The sequence below is a fragment of the Neofelis nebulosa genome, chromosome 2 (genome assembly GCF_028018385.1).
Source record: "Neofelis nebulosa isolate mNeoNeb1 chromosome 2, mNeoNeb1.pri, whole genome shotgun sequence".
In the NCBI taxonomy this organism is placed as follows: Eukaryota; Metazoa; Chordata; class Mammalia; order Carnivora; family Felidae; genus Neofelis; species Neofelis nebulosa.
Genome location: NC_080783.1, coordinates 127,347,865 through 127,372,100, shown reverse-complemented (window position 1 = coordinate 127,372,100; position 24,236 = coordinate 127,347,865). Strand labels below are relative to the sequence as shown.

At 36.1% G+C, this 24,236-nt stretch overlaps 1 protein-coding gene across 3 annotated transcripts; it reads right to left on the bottom strand.

Moving 5' to 3' along the window:
• Positions 1–4,603: 4,603 nt before the first annotated feature.
• LRIF1 (ligand dependent nuclear receptor interacting factor 1) lies at positions 4,604–23,860 on the bottom strand. Of its 3 annotated transcripts, none has more exons than XM_058716240.1 (4): positions 23,680–23,860; positions 10,755–12,264; positions 9,348–9,620; positions 4,604–8,490 (listed from the first exon to the last, which is right to left on the bottom strand). In XM_058716240.1, exons 1-4 carry the CDS (start codon positions 23,745–23,747, stop codon positions 8,053–8,055), a joined length of 2,289 nt encoding a protein of 762 aa, XP_058572223.1. In that variant the 5' UTR covers positions 23,748–23,860; the 3' UTR covers positions 4,604–8,052. The 3 variants fall into 3 exon arrangements, with proteins under 3 accessions (XP_058572223.1, XP_058572224.1, XP_058572225.1); XM_058716241.1 differs by having other exon boundaries at positions 10,755–12,256; XM_058716242.1 differs by lacking the exon at positions 10,755–12,264.
• Positions 23,861–24,236: the final 376 nt, after the last annotated feature.

The window sequence follows — 24,236 nt, the reverse complement described above, 5'->3', positions numbered from 1 at the left end:
GTTGCACCCTGATTTGCATTTTTAAAAGATTTTATTTTGTTTGTTTTCAAAATTTTTGATTTAATTTTAGACTTATAGAAAAAATGCAAAAATAGTACAAAAATTCCTTTATGTCATTTATCCCACTTCTAAATTTAACACCTTATAACAAGAACAGGGAATTGTCATTGGTGCAATATTATTAGCTAAACTACGGGCCTTATTCAAATTTTATATATATATTTTTCCACCTATGTCATCTTTCTGTTCCAGAATCCTATTCCAGGTCCCTAGGTCCTATATTTCATGCAGTTGTTTGGGTTTTTTTCCCCTCCTTAGTCTCTCCAGTCTGCAACGGTTTGTCAGTCTTTTCTTTGTCTTTTGATCTTGACACTTTTGAAGAATACTAATCAGTAATTTTATAGAATGCCCCACAAATTGAGTTTACCTGATATTTTCTTTTTTCTTTTATCTGGTATGTTCTCATGCTTGGAAAGTATATTAGTCTGCTAAGGCTGCCATAACAAAACACCACAGCCTAGGTGGCTTAAGCAACAAAAATCTCTTTTCTCACAGTTTTGGAGGCTAAAAGTCCAAGATCAAGTTTCCAGCCAATTCAGTTTCTCATGAGAGCCTTCTTCCTGCCTGCTTGCACATGGCAGGCAGCATTTCTGCTATGTCCTCACATATCCTTTCCTCAATTTGAGCATGCTGGCTTAGTGCATTTGTGCTGGGGTGGGGGTGTGGAGAGAGACAGGGTGCACTCTGATGTCTCATCTTATAAGGACAGTAATCCTATTGGATCTGGGCCCTATCCTTATTCTCATTTAACCTTAATTACCTCCTTAGAGCCCCCTTCTCCAAATACAGGCACACTGGGGGTTAGGGCTTCAATGTATGAATGCTAGGGGAGAAACAAACATACATTAACAGAAAGGTTTTTGTTTTGTTTTTGTTTTTGCTTCTTAAGAGAGAGAGAAAGCGGGAGAGGGCATAGGGAGAGGGATAATGTTAAGCAGACCCCCACACCCAGTGCAGAGCCCAAGGCAGAGCTCAATCTCACAACAATGAGATCACGACCTGAGCTGAAATCAAGAGTCAGATCCTTAACCAACTGAGCCACCCAGGCACCCCAACAAAAAGGTTTTATATTTTTAGAGAGACTACCACACACACAAAAGACTATGCATCATATAATGGATTTGTGATTATTGGTATGTATTATTACTGGTGATATTTACCTTGATCTGGTAGGTTTTCCACTAAAAAGTTACTATCTCTACATTTATAGTTCATATCTTTGGGAAGACTTTGAGACTGCAAATCCTGTTTCTTCTCAAACTTTTGCCCATTCGTTTTATTTTTTTTTATTTTTATTTTAAAAATTTTTTTTTCAACGTTTTTTATTTATTTTTGGGACAGAGAGAGACAGAGCATGAACGGGGGAGGGGCAGAGAGAGAGGGAGACACAGAATCGGAAACAGGCTCCAGGCTCCGAGCCATCAGCCCAGAGCCTGACGCGGGGCTCAAACTCACGGACCACGAGATCGTGACCTGGCTGAAGTCGGACGCTTAACCGACTGCGCCACCCAGGCGCCCCTGCCCATTCGTTTTATTTATCCATTGGTGAATCTTGTTTGCAATAGTAATTGGGGCATTTGCAATGATGATTCTGTATTTCCGTCTACAACTAGTAATCGGAATTCAACCATAAGGAAGAGCTGTTCCTTTTCCCTCATTTATGTATTTGCCTTTTATACATACAGTCTAGACTCCCTGGGTATATTTTGTCTAGGGTTTAAAATCAAATGCCATAATTTTTCATTATTGAAATTATTCCAGTTTTGGCCATTAAGAGCTCCTTCAGATTGGCTCCTGTTTTTCATAGACCTCCATCTTGGGGGCAATATTTCCTTACATTCTGACATCACAAGATGTTCTAGGATCACCTTGTATTTTTCTTGCCTGTCCTGGAATCCACTTCTCCAAGGAGCTTGATTCCTTTTGTTGAAGAATGGTGTTTAGAAACCAAGATTTGGTGCTAGGTGTGCTCATTGTCCTGGAGTGTCACTGCTTCTAGGCCCTCTCAATGAAAGCTAGGAAATATGTGAATGTATAGATATATGTATAACCTACACATATACACACATGTATATTAATCTGTCTGAAAGCATATTTAAAAACCCGAGTTTAAACTAATGCCTCTTATTCTAATCTAATACTACAGGGTTTATCTTAGCCTTCCTCCTTAGGTCTTCCTCCAACAATAAAAAACCTCTCATTATCTATATGTACTTTTTCGTTCAATTCTGGTATACAAATGAAAGTGGTATGTATGCTAACTCATGCCCTTATGGGAAACATTTTTACCAAGTAGATTACAACACTTAGACCTTTGGCTTTTCAGTGTCTAGTGAATATACTGCTTTCTAAGTCACTTAGGTTAGCTTTCTTTCCTGTCCCTTTAAGTGTGCTCATGTTATTCTTTTGTAATATATGCTTTCACTAGTTAGTATTTGCATTCCATTTGGGGATCCCCTATTTCCTGGTTGGTTTTAATCGTTTTCTGGGGGCATGTAAATGGTATGCAAAACATTACGATTCCAAGAATCAGAGCTATACCAAAAGATACAGAGAAATGTTATTGTACTTCATCCCTGCTAACCCATTCCCATTGTCTTCTTCTCTTTCCCTTAGACTCAATCTTAATAGTTTCTGGTTTATCCTTCCTAATTTCTTTGGTATAAATGAGTGGATGTCTATATATTTCCTTGCATTCTTTTTCTTATATGAGGGGTAGCAGGCTATATATATTGTTTTGAACTTTGCTTTTTTCATTTTATAGTATGTCTTGGAAATCACTCCGTATCAGTTCAGTTCTTCTTTTCTTACAGCTACTTAGTATTCCACTGTGTGCTTGTATCATATATTTTTCAACCACTCTCCTATGAATGGGCATTTGGATTGCTTCTTATACTTTGCAATTTAAAAATGCTATAATTAATAAACTTTTGCATATGTTTTCATATTGTCGGAGGCATATCTTTTGGGTAGATTCTTAAAATTGTTGGCTGCATTGGTTGAAAGGTTTATACGAGATTTCACTAGACATTGCCAAATTTCTCTCTAGAATTGTAGCAACTTGTATTCCCATCAGTAATGTATAAACATGTCTATCAGCAATGTATGAACATGCCTATTTCCTCACAGCATGCCAGCATGAGTTGCCATATTCTTAAATCTTTTCTCCAGTCTCACCAATGAGAAATTGAGTAGTCTTAATTTGCATTTGTCCAATTCTGAGTGTATATGAACATCATTTATATATTTGAGGTTATTTCCACTGGGGTTTTGGTCCCTTACCCTCCTTATACTTTTAGCAACATCACTCAGCTATTGTGCTAAGTACAAGTTATAGGAGGATAATGATGGAAACAGGGAGAAACTTGGTTATTTCAATAATCCAGATGAAATAAAGCAAGGTAGTGATAATAGTGGTGACAAGCAATGGTCAGACTGCAGGTATCATGTGAATGTAAACCAGAAAATTTTCCTAACAGACACATTGTAAGGTATGACCAAAAGAGGTCAAAGTGGACTCCCAAATGTTGTCACTTGAACAAGTGGAAACCTAGATTTGTCATGAACTTAGAGAAGATCTTGGCTGAGGCAAAATTTGTGTGTGGATGATAATGAGAGGCTGGGTTTGGCCTGTATTAACTTTGAGATGCCAATCAAACTTATAAGTGGCAATGTCAAGAAGGCAAGTGGATATATAGTGCTGATAGTCAAAGAAGAGTTCCTGAATATAGTATGCATAAACACTGATGCATAAGAACTAGACAAGGTCAGGGGCACGCGGGTGCCTCAGTCAGTTAAGCGTTGGACTTCGGCTCAGGTCATGATCTCTCAGTCTGTGAGTTCGAGCCCCATGTCGGGCTCTGTGCTGACAGCTCAGAGCCTGGAGCCTACCTTGGATTCTGTGACTCCTCTCTCTGCCCCTCTGCCTCTCACTCAAAAATAAATAAACATTAAAAATAAAGAGAGATCAAGAAAAAAAAGAACTAGACAAGGTCAACATGAGTATAGATGTAAAAATAAAAGACCTACAAGCACTGAGCTGTATAAGTAACTCCAATAATAAGAATCAACAATAAGTAATCATGGAGAAGGTGAGGAATCAGTCAATAAGATAGTAGGAAAACAAGAGATGGAACCTGAATAAAAAATACATTTCAATGACAGACTAATGAAAACCAGCAAATGCTGACAGGCCAAGTAAGATAGAGACTAAGAACTGACATTAGATTTAGCAAATTTGATGTTTGTTGGAGAACTTAAAAAGGTTTTAGAGGAGTGGTAAAGACAAAACCCTAATCTGAGTGAATTTCAGAATGAGAGAGCAAGAGTTTGAGACTATCAATATTGACAAACGGGATTTTGCTGTAAAGGATACAAGTCACATTTCAGCATGATGGTATATAAAAGCAGAAGAAGTGTGGGTGCTTGACGATTACGTGATCAGCAGAACCTTAATATAAATAAGTAGAAAAATCAAAAGGAGAAGGTAGGCTAAAACAAACAGATAAGAAAATGAAATGAAATGGAAGATGAATGCAATATGTCAGGGTGATTGTAGTTGAATTTATTTTATTTAACAAACACTGTTTGTTTACTATGTGTCAGGACACTTCAAGGACTTATAAATACAATTCATTTAATATTGACCTCTTCTAATCCTCAAAATTTGATCGTCCTTTTTCCAACCTTTAAATTTACTCAGATATGAGCCTACCATTTTACCCTCTGTTTATAGCATCTCCCTAAGTGATGTTGTTCAGACGTATGACTTCAAATATCTATTTACTAATAGCCTTTAGTTATGGATCTCCAATGTTAAGAAGTTAGAAAAAGAACAACAAACGAAGCCTAAAGCCAGCAGAGAGAAGGAAACAATAAAAATGAGAGCAAAAATAAATGATATAGAAACAGATCAATGAACCCAGGAGCTGGTTCTTTGAAAAAAATAATAAAATTGACAAACCTCTAGCCAAATTTATCAAAAAGAGAAAGGACCCAAATAAATGAAATCACAAAAGACAGATGAGAAATAGCAACCAACAGCACAGAAATATAAACAATTATAAGAGAATATCATGATAAACTATATGCCAACAAACTGGACAACCTGGAAGAAACGGATAAATCCCTAGAAACATAAACTACCAAAACTGAAACAGGAAGAAATTGAAAACTTGAATAGACAGATAACCAGAAAAGAAATTGAATCAGTAATAAAAAATCTCACAACAAATGTCCAGGGCAAGATGGCTTCAAAGGTAAATTCTACCAAACATCTAAAGAAGAGCTAATAATACCTATTCTTTTCAAACTATTCCAAAAAATAGAAAAGGAAAACTTCTAAATTTATTCTATGAGCCACTACCCTGAAACCAAGACCAGAGAAAGACTCCACTAAATAAAAGAAGTACAGGCCAATACCCCCAATGAACATGGATACAAAAATTCTCAATAAAACACTAGCAAACCAAATCTAACAGTACATTAAAAAAATCCATCAACTGGGATTTATTCCTAGTTTGCAAGGGTGGTTCAATATTTGTAAATCAATCATGATATACCACTTTAATAAAAGAAAGGATAAGAACCATATGATCTTTTTAATAGATGTAGAAAAAGCATTTCACAAAAAGTACAATGTCCATTCACAATAAAAGCCCTCAACAAATTGGGTTTTGAAGGAACATAGTAAGGTCATATATGAATAACCCACAGCTAATACCATCCTCAATGGGAACAACCAACTGAGAGCTTTTTCCTCTATGGTCAGGCACAAGACAGGGATGTCCTCTCTCACCACTTATTTAACATAGTACTGGATGTCCTAGCCATAACAACCAGACAACAAAAAAATAAAAGGCATCCAAATTGGCAAGGAAGAAGTAAAATTTTCACTATTTGTAGATGTCAAGATACTCTATATAGAAAAGCCAAAGACTCCACCAAAAAACTGCTAGAGCTGACACATGAATTCAGTAAAGTCACAGGATACAAAATTAATGTAAAGAAATATGCATTTCTATGTGCCAATAATGAAGCAACAGGAAGAGGAATTAAGGAATTAATCCCATTTACAAATAAGATACCTAGGAATAAACTTAACAAAGAGGCCATCACATTATCTCCAAGCCCCAACATTAATATTTTAGCATGAGAACATGAAATTTCAACTTTTAATATTTTAGCTTGCTGTATTTTTAAATTGTCTACAATGCACATGTACTGCTTCTTTAATAAAATGGTTTAAGAATTTTCAAAGTAGGTAATGATTCATGAGATTATATTCCCATGATAGATAAATTAAGACAACTGCTGACTGACCACTAGATCTCGCAACATAGAAGTCACTGGTGTCCTTGAAGAATCCACTTTGGTTGAGGAGGGTAAGAAAAACCCGACTGATATGGTTTGGCAGTTCCCAAAAATGTTAAACAGAGTTAGGATATGACCCAACAATTACACGCCTAAGTATACAATCAAGAGAACTGGAAATATACGTTCACATAAAAACTTACACCCTAACATTCATAGCAACATAACATCTTAGTAGCCAAAAGTGTAACCAACCCAAATGTCCAGAAACAGATGAATGGAAAACAAAGTGTGGTATATTCATATGATAGATTATTATTCAGCAATTTAAACAAGAATTAAATACTAATACATGCTACAGCACAGATGAACCTTGAAAACTTTAAGTGAAAGAAACCAATCCCATAAGAAAACATATTGAATGACTCATACTATGCTTATGACTTTCCACAACAGGCAAATCCATAAAGTGTGTTAGTGGTTGTCTAGGATCGGAGGTAGGAGGATTTGGGGGGTAACCACTATTAGGTATGAGGTTTTTTGGAGGGAGTGATGAAGATGTCCTAAAATTAGGTCATGTTGATGGCTGCACAATTCTGTGAAAACAATAAAAACCACCGAACGGTACACTTTTAAAAGGTGAATTTATGGTAAATGAATTATCTCAATAAAACGGTTACAAAAAATCTAAAAGGCAGAATTTAGTTGATCAGTGTGCACTTGTTCTACTCCCTTCAGTATGTATAGGTTGTATGTGACATTACTTCCAGGGATTTATTCATCTTTTTTTGGTAAACTTTTCCTCCTTCCCATTAATCCCTATCCACAACACAAATCCCAACCTCTCCGAATCAAACATAACCAGACGGAAAAATGTTTGCCTCCATTAAGAATAACTACATTTTACAATTTTAAAAATTATATGTGGCCATTGTTCAGATTTACTTCTCAATCTGTTACATATGTACATATTAAAAAAAAAAAAAGAAACAAAAAAAGGAAGAAAAAGCATTTGCCTAGGAATAATAATGTATCACTTTAAGCAAACATTATATAGCCTGAATTCTAAAACCCATTTTGGTTTATATAAAACTACTTTGTAAAAGCCACAAAACAACTATCCCTCAACTCTTGAGAAATGTTTGGATATTTAAATAATACTGCTATTATACATTTTCTTCCATGAAATAAAAAAAAATTACAACAATTACATCATTTTATGGATAGAGACTGAGTACATACATAAGACCATTGGCAAAGCTAAATTTAGAGCCAATTTCCTCTCCTGGATTATATAATTTCAATAGTATATAATAATTGTCTGCTGTTGGAAAAACACCTGAGTGGTTCAACTAAAGATGCAAACATACAATAACAAAAACTCTGCACAAATATTCAAACTTGGGGATTTCTAATTAAAATAATAGAAAAATAGAAAATTTTTCCTTCCAAAAAAAGGTATCTAGACAAAGACTCAGATACCCCATGTAGATTATTCACAAGAATCATATGTGAATCAACCTTTTTTGTAGTCCTTAAATAAAATTTAACAATCAACTGATGAAAAAACAAGTTTCATATGCAAAGAACACCTTAATGCATCTATAATTAACTTAATGCAAAAGTATATGAAAAAAACACAGCTATTTCACTGCAGTCTTTAAGAATAGCAACATTTCATTATTTCTGGTTCATCTTCTTACGCATTTCTTCAAGAGCTGCTTCTTTCTCTCTCAGCACTTGCTTAAGTCTTCTTATTTTTTCATCTCGAATGGTTTCCTCTAACTCTGGTGGCGTCATGGGGAAAATGTCTTCAGTATAACTTTTATTAAAGGAATGACTTTGCTCAAAAGCTACATTCAAACTCAATGTGCCTTTTTCCTGGTTCTCAGGGGTACAGTGTTCAACCTCAGTTTTCTTTTCTTCTCTGGTTTTGTTGCGGCTTGTGAGAATGTTATGGTGTGATACATCTGAAGTTGGTAAAATACTGCTGACAAGTTGGGAATTGGTGACATTAGTTCCACCATTTAGAGCTGTGTTATAAGCACTCTCGGTTTTTCTCTTCTTTGTGTGATCCATCTTTTTAACGGTTTTTGCTTTTCTTTTCTTATCAAAACCCTGTTGTCATGTTGAGTAAGATTTCAAAAAAAAAAACAATTATTGCCACATAGACAGTATGCTGTCAAATTTAACAGTCTGCAGGTGACAAATACTTATCAATTAAACTCAACTCAACAAAATATATTGAGAACTCTAGCAAAAAATTGTTTACCATTGTACAGTGCCAAAATGAATAGCAATGTCCTAATGATATTCACTGAGAATAAACTGCTTAATTCGCATTTTCCTGCTTAACTATCAGATGTATTGATCTGTCGCCAAAATACAACAGCCATTTATAAAGAACCTGAGAAACAGAATTGACTTAATTTTGTTTCCTTGTGCACAGTAGGCACATATGTAGAAGCTTTTCATTGGGAAAGGTTGAGCAGTCTCTGATCTAAAGCACAGAATATTACACAGTGTAATAATGATATATTTCTAAGTAAAATAGGCAAAGTCATAGGGATTTTTTTTCATCATTGACCAAGTAGATTTCTTAAAATGTCTGTAATTAGGGTAATACTGCAACGACCATCTGCATGCTTGTATTTTCCCTACATTTGGATTATTTATTTTAAATAGGGTCTTCAACGTAGGATAGCTAGTTTAAAAAGTTATGGCCATTTTCTTATAGTTTTTTAATGAAAAAAAATAAACAGGTGAATAAAAACACTTAAAACGTCTTCTACTCACTGGGGATACATTTTTACCTTTGTGCATTTGGTTCTCTTTAACACCAAATGTGTATAATATATACACATATGCAAATCTGAAAACTACCATTCATATTAATGCACAAGACTAAAAAAACAAATCAAGAAAATACACTCATGAACGTTTGTAGTAACTACAAAGGACACAAAATATATTACCTGTTTTTTCTTTTCCTCCTTCTCTATAAACTCCGTCTCTTTATAAGTATTGGTCTTCACCAAATGGCTTAAGGAATCAAAACCTTCTCCAGAGCCCAAGTGATCAGGAATCCGAGTAAGGCACACTCTCAAATCTTTAGTGAGACCAAATATCTTTTTAAATTCAGCATCATTCTTCAGATGTGATACCTTATTGCTTCCTCCTTGGGAATGGTTCTTGTCATTCCTCTCTTGAGGAACTTTTTCTAATGTTGATGCCATCTCATTCTGGATCTGCAATTAAGAAAACAAAAACACACAAACAATACTGCCAATTACTTAAGCTATTTCATCAGACTGGCAACTAAGTGATCATCTCATCTTACTTAAAAAAACAAAACAAAAAACATCATGCTCTAAAGTCCTAAATGGTTGATTTGCATTACCCTTGCCTTACCACCCATACTCAAAAAAATGAATTTAACTGGGTACAAACTTAAACTGTTCCTCCACAATTTCTCATTTACTTTGCTTTCTTGCACTAGAAAGGTTAACAGATGAAATAATACAGACTAATGACAAGTCAAAAAATCATCTATATAACTTTAGTTGGAAGTTGTAGTCTTCTGGAAAAGTCTTATGCCTTCAATCAATCTTAAACTCCTTCAGAATTTACCTCCTTATATCTCTGGAAGGGGAGAAACACTGACATTATTAAGGCCTCTAGGTAAGGAAAGAGTGGGCATAAGTATTTAGTGAGCACAGACACACATATCTTAAGTAGAACAGAAAGGTAACTATGTGGATATGTTGAATAATTAAAGAGTCAGAAAGAAGGGCTTAAAAAAAAAAGGAAACTCGTCTACTTAAAACAAAACAAAATCAAAGATGTTGATAAATCCTATTTCACAAATGACTGAAAGGTACTGATTAGCACCATCCTACCCCTTCTACCATCTACCTAAAAAAACTGCCAGATATTTCCCTACCATCACAAAATAAACAAACAAAAAACCCAGCTCTCCTATATGCATAATATTGATCTTTTCATATACTAACAGTAATCTAATAAATACATGCGTGGACACAGAATTTACCCAGTTTTGAATTCACATTATCTTTCACCAATAAACCTTCTTGCTCTATGAGTTTTTTGTTTGTTTGATTTTGTTTTAAAGCTTTGGCATGCCAAATGAATTAAGAGAGAGATACTGTTTGCACTCTCTCAATTATCCTCCTCAAACATTGCCTTCAGATGAAAGCTCTGACTTAATTAAGCATACATGTGTGTATGGTATGTGTGTGATGGAGTGGAGGATGGGAGAAGGGGGGGGGAAGAGGTATCATAGGTAACTAACTTTGAGAATTAAGAAAGAAAAATTTTCTATATAGATAGAGAAAAAGAACACCCTGACATGGGAAAATTACCTTTGGTTCTTGGTCTCTGAAAACACACTGTTGTGAAGTGATAGTTGTTGCGTCAACAGAGGAACTTATTTTCTCTATGCTCTGGATGATATTTCCTTTTCTGGGGGCATTCTGTACTGTACTAAATCCATCTGGAAAGTCTGGCTTTGTGAATAAAATCTTACTCTGTTTTAAGTAGTTAATGGGTTGATTCATATTATGTGGGTTTGGGGTAGAAAGAGATGGTTTCTCCACTTTTTTATTCTTCTCTGCCCTTAGATTGATCATGGAAGCAGGCTGAGTATTTGAAAGTGATTTTGTTTCCATCTGGTAAGATTTACTTTTAGCCAAAACAATGTTTACAACCTCTCTGGATATTTCTGTGACTGGGCTTGAACTCACTATCTGTGATGTATCTTTTCTTGGTGGAATATCAGGAGAAACAGAATTCTGTTGGTCAATTTGTGATGGCAAAACATCTGTCCCCTTTTTAGCCAATAGATAGACTTTCCCATTAAACATAACCAAAGCATTATCTTTAATAGGCATACTTTTGGACTGTGTCCCACTAGGACTGACAGTGCTCAATGCTGGCATATTGATAGTATTATCTCCCAAACTTTTCCTATCTACAAAAGTTTTTAAAATCTTGGAAGCCACATTATTTGAAGACTTAACAGGAACAAGAGATGGACTGCAAGGCTGTAGATTTTCTTGAAAAATCCATTTCACAGGAGCAGCTTGAGAATGCTGACCACCTTTTAATTGTGTCTCTTTAGCAACATTCACTGGCATTTGTGTGGTATTTAGAATCACTGGCTTTGCTATTTCTGTAACAGGTTTTGGATAAATGTTTTGAAAGTTCTTGGTAACTACATTTTTCACTGTGTTTACAGGAGATACGTAAATAACGGTTGGTATTTGGGAGGCCTCAACTGTTCCTGAGGTACTTGTGGTTGCAGTTGCAAGTATCTTTTGCTGAACTGAAGGAGGCAATGAAGACGCTGGTACAGATTTCACTTCAGCATGGGCTGGAATCTGTAAATGATGCCCAGAAGGCAAAACTGGAGACTTCACAGTCATTGGAAGACTCTGAGTATTTACTAAAATATAAGGTGAATCGTTTTGTGTTGAGGAGGGAGAAACAGCAAATGTTTGCATGGTGAGTCCATCAATTTTCACACCATGACTCTGAACTTTAGAAACTGATGAGGTAAAATTTTCAGTTCCCACAGAAGTAACTCTAACTTTTTCTGCTGTATCTACTGTTCTTGTAAGAAAATAGTTTGAAGAACTGGCTGGCTGAAAAATGGGCAATTGAACTGATGCACTTGTGGAAGAGCTGGAAATCTGAGTCTGAAAAGTAACTTGAACTGGGCTTCCTGTATTCCCTTTCAAAGCATCAGACATGACTGAAGATTGAACTAGCGGTATAAGATTTCCAGAAGAATTAGGAATTGGAAGTAATTGCAGAAGATTTTTTCCATCCGAGCCAATCGTCTGAACTACTTGGTACATGCAGCCTGAAACACTTAAAAGAACATTGAGTAAATAAATACAACATACTAGACGGTATATACATTTTATTTAAAAACAAATATTTGCAAATATTATTTTAAAAAGATAAAAATTTATAAAATATGATAAAAGTATATCATTTGTCACTTTGAATTTTCAAAGTGAACTATTGCAAAACAAAGATTTTAAATAGAAGTGATAATCAAAGATAATGATCAGCTTTGATTTAGAGTTTCTCATATGATTAAGCAATGGGTAGATTAAACTTTTCTAAGGTTTTACCCCATATAAAATTATGCTTACTAGAATATGTTCCTCTTAAACTATGAGCATCCTCCCTTCTCTTTTTACTTGAATTCTTCCCTCTTGCCCTCCTCCTCCTTTACTCTGAGTGACCAGGATTCTCATTTCACCTCCATTTATGTACATTCTATTTCCCTCACTCTTTTCTACCCTCTATTCAACCTGTTCTGTCCTCTTTCTACTGACAGTGACTCACAAGTCATACAGTCAGCCATTTTTCTCTTGCTTAAAGTCATTTCTTGTGGTGATACCTTCGTGTGCCACATTTTTGAAGACTAAATGGAGTTACTCATGTAGGAACCATTTTCTTCTTTGACTTAGCACATTTGAAGTTTGGTGCTAAATAGCCCTTGGTATGGGAATCACTCACATTTGTTCCAACTATCTGTCAATCCATATACATAATAGCAACACCATTTCAGCTAAATAATTTTCAGTGATTGTGGAACACACTGGGTTTTTTTTTTTAACCTAGCCAATTTTGATCCTGATACTTATGAGCCATAATTTAGTACAGACTGTCTGAATTTTTAAAAATCCAAAATATATCAATATCTGTTGTATAATTAATTTGTAGATTTCTTAAATGCAGAGATCCCAAGTTATTTATGCCGAAAACCACCTTTCAGTTCCTGGAAAATACTAAACTCTCATGGGACCCAGAGTCATCACACATGCTCTCTCTCTACCTAGGTACTCTTTTCCCACCCATATAACTCAAGTCTCAGCATAAATAATACTTCTCAAGAGAGATATTCTCTGAGATATTTTCATTCTCAAAAAAGATATTTTTGCTCTTCTTTCATTATTAGTTATAATATTACACCTGTTAATTTCCTTCATGGTATATCACAATTGGTACATATATATTAATCCATTTGTTCATTTGCCTATAGACTGTCTCTCATGCTAAATTCTAGCAATATAAATGCAGGGTTCCTGTCCTACTGACAGTGTGGCCTATTATGACAGAGATCAAATGAAAACAAAAACTTAAGACAAATAATAATAAAATTAGAATTCTCAATGATATAAAGGGGTGTTTTACTGACTGTAGGCATTTTTAAAACCTTAGGTATTAATAAAAATCAAACCCAAAAACTCTGTGTATTCTAGGAAGCCCTGGAACAATGATTTTACCTTTCCATAACCCAAAATAATATAACTATATCTTTTTAAACATTTAAAACTGCTTTCTAGCCACTTGATAGTGCTTTAAAATGTTAAATTTACTTTTAGCAAATTAAAACTTAATCTCGAAAGAGAAGCATGAACATAAAGTATGAATTCTTGCTTTCAGGACTTAAAGAGGAAAGCCTACTTTCATCAACTCCCCACCCCCCAGAAACATATAAACTAGACTAGAATTTATTCAAATTTAATTTATTCAACAAAAATTTACTTGAGGGTATGTTATGGTACAGGCCACAGGCTCAGTTATGGGAAAAGGGTGAGTAAATTACAGCCCTGGGCCAAATCTGTCTCCTCCCGTTTTTGTGTAGCCCACAGGCTAAGAATATTTTTTTTTCTATTTTAAATGATTTTTAGAAGTCACAAGAACAGTATTTTGTGGTATGTGAAAACTACGAGATTCAAATATCAGTATCCATAAATAGTTTTATTGGTACACAGTCACACTCATCTTTATTGTACTGTAAATGGCTGTTCTCATGCTACAATAGCAGAGTTGAGTAGTTACACCAGAGATGATCACACGGCACCCAAAATCTGAAATATTTACTATTTGGACCTTTACAGAAAATGTTTGCTTGCCAAGCTAGTTCAACCCACAGTCCCGAAAAGAACTTAAACTGCTGGTAGTATGTGCATGTAAACAGGCAGTTATCATTAAGTAGGATAAGTGATACATTACATTTGAATGAGAACAAAAATGCTTCCTCCTTTTCTTAAAACACTCTCTTCCCAAGGTTTCCTAGATATGAAATTCTCTTACTGCTGTAATGATTCCTCAGTCTTCTTTGGCAACTCATACATACTACTTGAATCAACCTTCAAATACTAGAACGCACCAAAGCTGAGACTGAATTCTCTCCCTACTCTGTAGGCTTTTCCCAATTATTTCTTTTATGTGCATGACTTCAATTATATTACCATTTATACAGCAACAATTAAAATATTTCTATCTTAGCTCTTTTTGAGACTCAGGCTTATATATCCAACTTCCCTCATGACATTCCCATTCAGAATCTCAAATACACCTAAAGCTCAACATGGTTTTGTCCAGTTTTTTTCTATGATAAATGGCATACCATCTATTTTAGATGCCTAAATCAGAAAAAAGCAATTTCCTGTTTTCTAACCATCTATATTCAATCTATCACAAAATCTTATTGATGTTATCTCCTAAATTTCCCTTGATCTTTTCAATTCTTTCCAAATCATCTGTCTCCATTCTAATTCAAGCAAACATCATCTCTAGCTTAGACTATTATAGTAGCTTCATAACTGGTCTTTTATTTTTTTTTTAAATGTTTATTGGGGGAGGAGGAGCACACACTAGAGAGGGGCAGAGGAAGGGGGACAGGAGGATCAGAAGCAGGCTCTGTGCTGACAGCAGAGACATGAACTGTGAGATCATGACCTGGGCTGAAGTCGGAAGCTTAACTACCTGAGCTACCCAGGCACCCCATAACTGGTCTTCCTTTATTTCAGCCACATCCTCTCCCTTTCAAAGCTTTCAGCATACTAAAGCTGGCTCTTCCCTGCTTAAAATATTTCAGCAGTTTCCCATTTTCTTTGAGCAGTAGAACGAAAACCAAGAGATTCTGATGCAATGGAAGCCAAAGAAGAGAGTTTCACAAAACTTGGGCAATTCTATTTACTTAAAAAAATTTTTTTAACATTTTATTTTTTGAGAAACAGAAAGAAACAGAGAGTGAGCAGGGGAGGGGCAGTGAGAGAGGAAGACACAGAATCCAAAGCAGACTCCAGGCTCTGAACTATCAGCACAGAGCCCAATGCGGGGCTCGAACCACAAATGTGAGATCATGACCTGAGCCGAAGGCAGATGCTCAACCGACTGAGCCACCCAGGTGCCCCTATTTATTTTAAGTTCATTTATTTATTTTTTCAGAGAGCACGCGTGTGCGCGCATGAGCAGGGTAAGGGCAGAGATACAGAATCGCAAGCAGGTTCCACACTCAGCATGAAGCCTGATGCCAGGCTCAATCTCATGACCGCAAGACCATAACCTGAGCCAAAATCAAGAGTTGGATGCTTAACCAACAGCTACCCAGTCGCCCCTGAGAAATTCTATTTAAAAGTTTCTGAGAAGTCAAATAGGATGTAAATTAAAAATCTACTTGCATGAGTGGTATGAGGGTCACTGAGGGCTTTAAAAGAGTAGTTTCGTGGTGGGGGGGAGGTTGCAGAGGATATTAAGATAGAAAATACAGACAGCTCTTATGAACTTTGACTGCAAAAGGGAAGATAAAGACTGGCAAGTAGATGGAGGCTAAATGGGGTCAAATAAGAGATGTTTTTTTCTTTTTAAGGTTAGATGAACGAGAGCATATATTAATGCTCATATGATTTACCAAGAGGAAGAGGACAAAAAGGGCTAAATGAATGTAAGGTTTGATTAGGAGATAGGAAATGGGAACCAGCAGTCAGGTAGAGGAATTGAACTTTAAAGAGGGGTGAAGAAATACCTTCTTCCATTGGCACTGAAAGACAGGTTAGGCACAACTGCAGTTAGGCTTATAAAGCTTTGGTGTCAAGAGGCTGAAGTCATTCTGATATAATGACTTTTATTTTTCTGTGAAAAGGACATGACATCATATGCTAAGTATAGGAGCAAAAATAGAAATTTGAGGCAAATCAAAGATTTGAAACAGTCTTTGAGAGAGAACAAGATGACCTCAGGCAATATCAGTCATCAGGTAGTGCTGATGGCCCAAGGCTATAGGTAGTGATTATGAATTTATAGTGAGACCAATCTGTGCTCTTGTGAGATTTTCTTGTTCCGCTGGGTATACACAAAGAGAAAGCAAATCCAGGGCTGGGGTGGTTTCAGAAGAATGGGGAAAAAAAAAAATCAAAGAGGAACAAAAGAGTTTAGGATATTGGTAAAAATTTATTAAAATGATGGAATATAGAATCTAAACAGGATGAAAAAAAATAATAAGACAAAGGTGAAAGTATAAAGAGAAAATAAAGGGATTGTTGGACTGGAGGGCCAGATAAAGTTAAAAAATGATCAGAATGGGAGTATTTAAATAAGTAAGCTAGAAATATAGCAACTGGTGTTCAAAAAGAGGATGCCTGAATCAAGAATTTCATAGATGCAACAATTTTATCTGACAACAAGAACTACAGAAGTGGATGGATGGCAGCAGAATGCAGAATAAGATCAATGGAAAAAAAAGAACTTTGTACTGAAAGACCAGATAGCAAAGAGATTATCCATATAAATGTTAAAGTCATGTAAGATTAAAAAGATGATTGTGATCTATGTGCCAAATTTGATTACAGGAAGTTGGTAGATGATGTTAATGAACCACAATTAAGGCCATCTACCAACTTCCTATCACTGATATGCCAAAAAGATGTCTTGAAATTCACGCTCTTCTGCAGTCTATTTTCTTTCCCATTATTCTACTAAATTTCATTCTCAAAGATTACCAAATGTGTTCTCACAGTTAAATCTATCTTTATTCTATTCTCATTTTCTAGGTACTTCCTGCTGAAATTGACACTGCTAGCTAATTAATTATCCTTCGTGAACAGATCCCTAACATGATGTCCATTATGCACAATTTGCTTGTTTTTCTTAATGTTCCCTTTCTTATTCTGCACTTTAAGCACCCACTTAAGACTATTCCTCAAAGCACAATTCTTGACCCTGTTTCTCCTTCAAGACATTCTTCCTTAAAGATTGTACCAATTGCTTCAACTACTGTGTCGATTGCTTGAACTATTTCCTTCAACTATCTCCTTTGCAATAATGACCCTCACAGTTAGATCCATCATTCCTATCCCCTAATATTGACCTCGGTTCCATATTTGTGATGTCCTACCAAAATCTTTCACTTTTCATTCCATGATGTTTTTTGAAAACCATGACTTTAAAGTTAAAATTACTCTCTACTGAAAACTAGTACTCTATTCTACCATCTAGTCATATGTCAGCACTATTATTTCCCAAGTCACTTTGGTTTTAAATCCCCACTCATCTCTGACACCTTTATTGCCCTTATTTACCTTTGATTCACCCAGAGCACCTTGTATAGATGCTTACAAAATGTAAACACTCAATAAATGTATAGTGAATGAATCACTGCATCTGTAAAGTTTTGGGTTTTTTTTTTCCTTTTTACAGCTCTTACTCATTCTTCTCCTTCTTCACCACTGCCACTACCATGACCTAGATCAGACGTGTATTACCTAGGACCTGTCTAGTCCTCATTATCTCATTCCTGTATTTTGCTGTGACTTTTAAACTAGTTTTTGTGACTGCAGCCACTACTATTACGTATCTCTGGCAGATTAAATCATTGTTTTCATACTGTTACCTCCTTTCTCAAACTTCCAATAATACATCATTGCCAATTCAGCTTGACTTGAAAATTATCTAAAATCTAGACCCAACCAATCTCTACAACAGTACCATCTCTAACTTCTAAACACAAAATCTCTGATCTTCCCACAGAGGTCTCTTTGCTATTCTGGATTCTCCCATGTACGTTATTTATTCTAAGTATTCTTCAAGTTATTTTTTTTTCCTTCTCCAGCAATTTAAAACATAGCTATAAATTGAGGATCAATTCCATCTTCTCCATGAAATATTTGCAAGTCACTCAAACTCACATTAATTTCTTCCAACTTGAAATCCATAAAGCACTCCCACTAGTGCCACGGATGCTACAAGTTATATAATGCCTTCTAAAAAATGAGTAAAATATTGTTTTCCTTACAGTCAGAGACCATACTGTTTACTTTGTAATTGTTCTCCCAATGCCAAGTACAGTAGGGCCTCAAAAATTATGTAAAAACTAATGTATCCCTTCCAAATCTCCATTTTAACTGAACTGTCTCAATACCTTTCTTTTAGTCTTATTTAGCTTATTTATGCACTTCATTTGTCAATAATATCTAGCCCTCAGATTAAAAGCTTCAAAGAGCAGAACCTATGCTTTTATAACTATCTGTGTATGGGCATGCACATTTTTAACTGGTATGGTTTGTAAACAAACGACACATGCTTCTGATACTTCATTCACATATTTCATTATGTGGCCTCAATGTGCCTGCTTTACAGAAAACATACCACACAAACTATTTTCAAGTCTAATCATTGATTACACTCTTCTCTTCCATTTCCCCTTCAAAAAGGGAAGGAAAATCGTTTCTTCTATGTCATTATATCAACAGAGATTCACATAATCTACCAAAGACATAAATTCCTTAAGGGTAAGTTATGCACTTCGCATGTAAATCCTCTACACCTAAGAGAGTAACTGGCACATTGTAAACAATAACGTTAGCTGAATTAACTCCTGCGTGTCATCATTAAAAACAAACACACACGACTTACTAGTAACAAATGGAATAAGTTCTAAATATTAAACTGAAATGAACAGGGTGAAATTCACCCTTCTCCAATCAATATCCATTTTTTCCCCCAGATCTAGAAGAGACCTGTCACGAGAGTAACTGTAACTAAAACCTTATAAAGATTCTGTCTTCTTAAAAATCATACTCTGCAAGCTAATGTTAGAACTAAAATTAGAACCAGATTCTACATCCCATGCTCTAGTTTTTCACTTAAAGATTTAAAAAAAAAAAAATCATCAATGTGCTAATTCCTTTAAACCAGTTGGTATTTGAACCGAGAAACTACGCTGGAAAAACTAACAGTTAAAGACTTTAAAAGGCAAAAGAAGAATACACTAGAAAATTATCAGGCTTCTAATCTTGGCTCTTCCAATTATTAGTTAATTAATTTTAATAAATTTACTTAACCTCTTTGAATATGTTTCTTCATTAGCAAGATGGGAATGATAAGGCTTGCTATAAGAAGCAAATGAAATGACGGGCTGGAATTATAAGCTCCTAATAAATGCCAAGTCATCATACTCCACTAAAATATACAATTGGTGTCCAAGAATGAATCAGGTAATTTTTGACAATGTAAGAACTTTAATAAAAAGGTATGAGAACTTTAGTAAGTATATTAAACATATTTATATAACTTCTAACTTTTTTAATTCTAATATCGACATAACACATTCACAAGAAATGGAATGAAAAAAATTTCACAGGCTATTGAACATTTTGTAGATATTTTTGCAAAATGTATTTTTTTCAACAGCTAGAAAACCTTTTCTTCCATCGTACTATCTATGATTTAACATTATATACATACCCCATATACATGTGATAATATATACAATACTATATACTACATAATATTATATACATAATAGATAATTATTATAAATAGCTAACACTAATCCTAATAAACAGCCCAGTAATGTGAGTATTACCATTACCATTTTATAGTTTGAGGTTTGGTAATATTAAATAACTTATTCAGAATTACATGCTCCCATGGGCAATCCCATCTATATACTTTCTTGTATTTACTTTAACATAAAGCAAACATAACAAGGTCCAAAAAATTCAACTGCATGAAGTGAGAGATTAATGAGAAACAGATTTCAGTTAGCCTGTAAGGCATACATGTCGATGTCCTTTTGTTACACACCCAAATAGTAAAGATAACACTTATGGGGTACAAAACTAAATGCACAATAAACTGACAATGAAACATTATGTTTCGAACTAAATCAAGCCTGCTGGTATGGACACTCATTTTAGCTCCCCATTTAAGAACAAAGGATTAAGAGCAGACAGAAGCCAATTGCCAATCACATCCTAACTCTTATTATTGTGAGATGTAGCATCACAGGCTTTTATTACAATACATCTAAGGTGCTGACTCAAATCTCTATTTTCAGCTCTGACTCTGCCTGAGTTTCAAATTCAAATACCTCTGCAATCGTTTTTTTGGTGTGTTCCTCATCTCAATTAATTCACCAATATCTGTCCAGAGAACTGGCATTATAATTGATCCCCCTTTCTTTGTGCCAATTCACTAACAAAATATGCCTATTTTCCCTTTCAAATTTCTCTGAATCCAACCCTTACTCTACATCAGCTGGTTCAGGTCTTCAGAATCTCTGAAAGGACACTTAAGTAGAATCTTTATACACCTGATCCCTCATTCCCAAATCCACACTGCCATCAGTTATCTAAAATGTATGTGGGAAGTGACAACCTTTTCATAAAATCCTCTGAATGATCTCCAGTAGATGAAGTCTAATCTCTCTAGCAGAGCAAACCAAGCACTTAAGAGCTACCTATTCATCCTGGTTACAGTAGAGAATCAAACAAAAATACCAATAGCTAATAATAAACCATACTGGTGCTTTATTTACCAGTTCCCTCTGCTTGAGCACAGCCTGCATTTATCTTTAATTGGAAAGTTGGTATCTACATTCCCCAACTCAGGTGCTCCCGAACCCTTTCTACAATTTTCTTTCTCTATGCCCTGACAGCATCCTGTGCGTAATGCTATTTAAAACTGTATTACATCATCTTCCTCTTAGCTATGAGGTTTTTCATGGGCACGGTTCATATCCTCTTCTTTAGTTAGTCTCTCCATTTAGCACAGTTTATCACTTAAGCAGGCACTCAGTGAATATTTTTCAACAAAATGTTTGAACTATATGGATAATAATGGGAAACTACGACATGAACCTAGGTCGTTGTAACTCCAAAGTTTACATTCTTTATACTTATACCATTCTAACTCCTGTTTTGCTCTTTGTAAATAAAGCCCCAATCTAAATAAACTTAATGCGTACTATCGCATAGATCTTCCAGATTTTTCCTTTGTACTCTAAGAGTAAATTTGATCCTTACCCTTTATGCCCTGATGAATTAGAGATACATTAAGCAATAAACATTCTGTAACGCAGTGTTGAAAAACTCTACAAAAGCAGCAGTAACTCAAGAAAAATCCAACAATCAATAGAAAATAAGAAAATCATATACTCATTTTAAGTTTATGAAGATAATGATTCAATACCATCAAAAATATTACCAGAAAAATATGAAACCTAAGCTTTCAATAAATTCAAGAACTAACAGTAATCAAATGATTTATAAAATTATACTTGCACGTCATGCAGATTGTTACTTACAAAACAGAATAGAATATGCAAAGCAATAACCAAAATAAGAGTCAAATAGCTTCATAAAGGCATCTGATAAATGTCCCAAATATGTGATGTCAAACCCCAGTGATTGAAGAAACAAATGCATTTAAAGATGATGAAAACAATGCATAAACCAACGAGTTAAGAACTCCCAATGACTTACGAATATAATCAAAACATAATTCAATTGGTAATGTTTTAAAAAATGTCAAATATAGACAGCCAAAGGTTGAGAAACTGGATAAAAGAGTTAAAATACACAAGAAATATAAACGTTAAGTTCTTAGTCTACCCTATTTCTAATATTGAAAAACAATGCAATCCTAAAACAAACTGCATTAAATTAGGGTAAGCCAGATGTAATCAAATATCCAGGTACCAAAACAAGGGAGAAGAAATGAACAATCATTAGAAAGTAATTCTACTTTTGAATCATCTATACAGAAATCTACCTCTGCCTCTCCTCTCCCCCCAGCTTCCACCAAAGTAAGCCAACAAACAACATACGTACACACAAGCTGGCTCTTTATTCGATTTGAAAAGCAGTGGTTCTTTCTTGGCAGTTCTTCAATATTGCTTTCGCTCAAGGCGATTAGTTATTTCTTCTTAGAATATTATGCATGTTTTTCAGTCGTTATTATAATTCTGTTTTGTATTTACTTGTGATGAAAAGAAACCTACTACCTACTTCCTGGGCTAAAATTTGTACAGAAACAAACTTGTATTCTTATAATAACAACAGCTAACACATAAATAGTGGTTTTCTGTTTTCCTATACCCAGTATTTTACACACACTTCTTCTTTTAATTCTTAAAATATCTCTAAGCGCTCTTACTGGAAAGGCGACTGGAAAGAAGGCACTTAGTCATACAAACAGTATCTGTCAAAGCTACGATTAAATTTAGGCAGCCGGATGTTCTTCAAACATAATTCCTCTTCCGTGATTTTTACATCTCAATTTCCAGGCTTTCTTTACATTTTTCTTCTGCAGAGAGAGCCCCATAAGTTTTTTCCCACCACTTATTATACCTCTACTAACTATGGAGCCTACAACTTAAAATATTCGATCTTCGCTCACAGTTCTGTTCCCATTTTACCTCATCTTGAGCAACATAACCTTTTCTTTAAAAAACTGGGTCAGTGAAAAACTATTTTGTAAATGTGCAACTACGTACGTACGTACGTCTTAAGAAATACTACACTCTCCCTACGTCAAACATAGCTCCTCTACAGAGACATCCAATTAGAGATGGCATTCTCATCTGTCCTAAAGGATCGATTTTACACGAGAATTACTGTCTACTTTTCTTTCTCTTCGTATAAAACTATCATCTGATTTTTGAAAAATCCATTCCTTCACGCGAGATCTTTTCAGCGTCTAAATTCATATACTCATCAACTACACAAAAATTTTTCCTTTCCTTCTCGCTCTCTTAAATACTACCTATTTTCACTGATGGTCCAGCGCCACCTGGGCTGCACTTGCATGTCCGTGCTGGGCGCTGCGTGTTTTTTCTGCGAGTGCGCAAGAATCTTCCAGAAGGTTTTAGTCACACAAGATTGTCGGCCATGTTGGTTTTCCTCTCCCGTGGAGCTCTATCTACTATGTCGCCTACGTAACTTGAGACGATGGAGTCCTGCGGAGCCACAGCCGAGGCTTGCCTGCGTCAGGCTCTGAAGAGGCTTTACGTTTCCAAGAGGGGCGCGCTCCGAGGGTTCTGAGTGGCCCCGTGAGGAGCACTTGCCCCGCAGTCGCTCCCACTGCGGAATCAAGCTCATTTGACTTGCACAGAGTCCGCAAACGACGGCCGACTCGACACCCTGCTAAGAGACGGGCGAGGGGCGGGTGTGTCGAGCGAGATTCGAAACCGGTACTTACCACTTCGAGGCGTTGCCTGACTTTTCCTCTGCGGGTTTCAGGAAGACCCTCCGTAGGTTATTGGACATTTTAGAGGGGTCGGAGGGGCCAGCACATCCAGGAAAGTGGGCAATGGGGGTGGGGGGGGGCGAGGTCTCTCCAAGGGGCGAGAACCAGAGCGATAGAATGTTTCGCTGCAGGTGTCCCGGAGCTAGACGGGTTCGATGACGAAAGGGGAACGACGGCTGAGAGGGCGTATCCCCAGCCTTCGGAGGGAGGCGACGCCGCCACCTGAAACCGGAAGAACCAAAGCGGCTGACGACGCTGCTCGGGCCCTAGGCTTTGAGAGGAGCGGCCCGAGTCTCCGCCTCCGCGAGCCTACGACACCGCTCCAGAGCCACCCGGAGTCGGCGTAGGAGGCGTGGCCTTAATGGCGCCTCCCTCAGCACTGTCGGGTCTGTGGAGAAGTCTGCGCCGGACGGGCTCGACCGACCCCGCCCACCGAAGCTGCCAGCCCAGCAAAGCTCAGTCAGCGGCTTCCGCGATCGTCACATCCGGTTGCCAAGGTGACTGGCTCG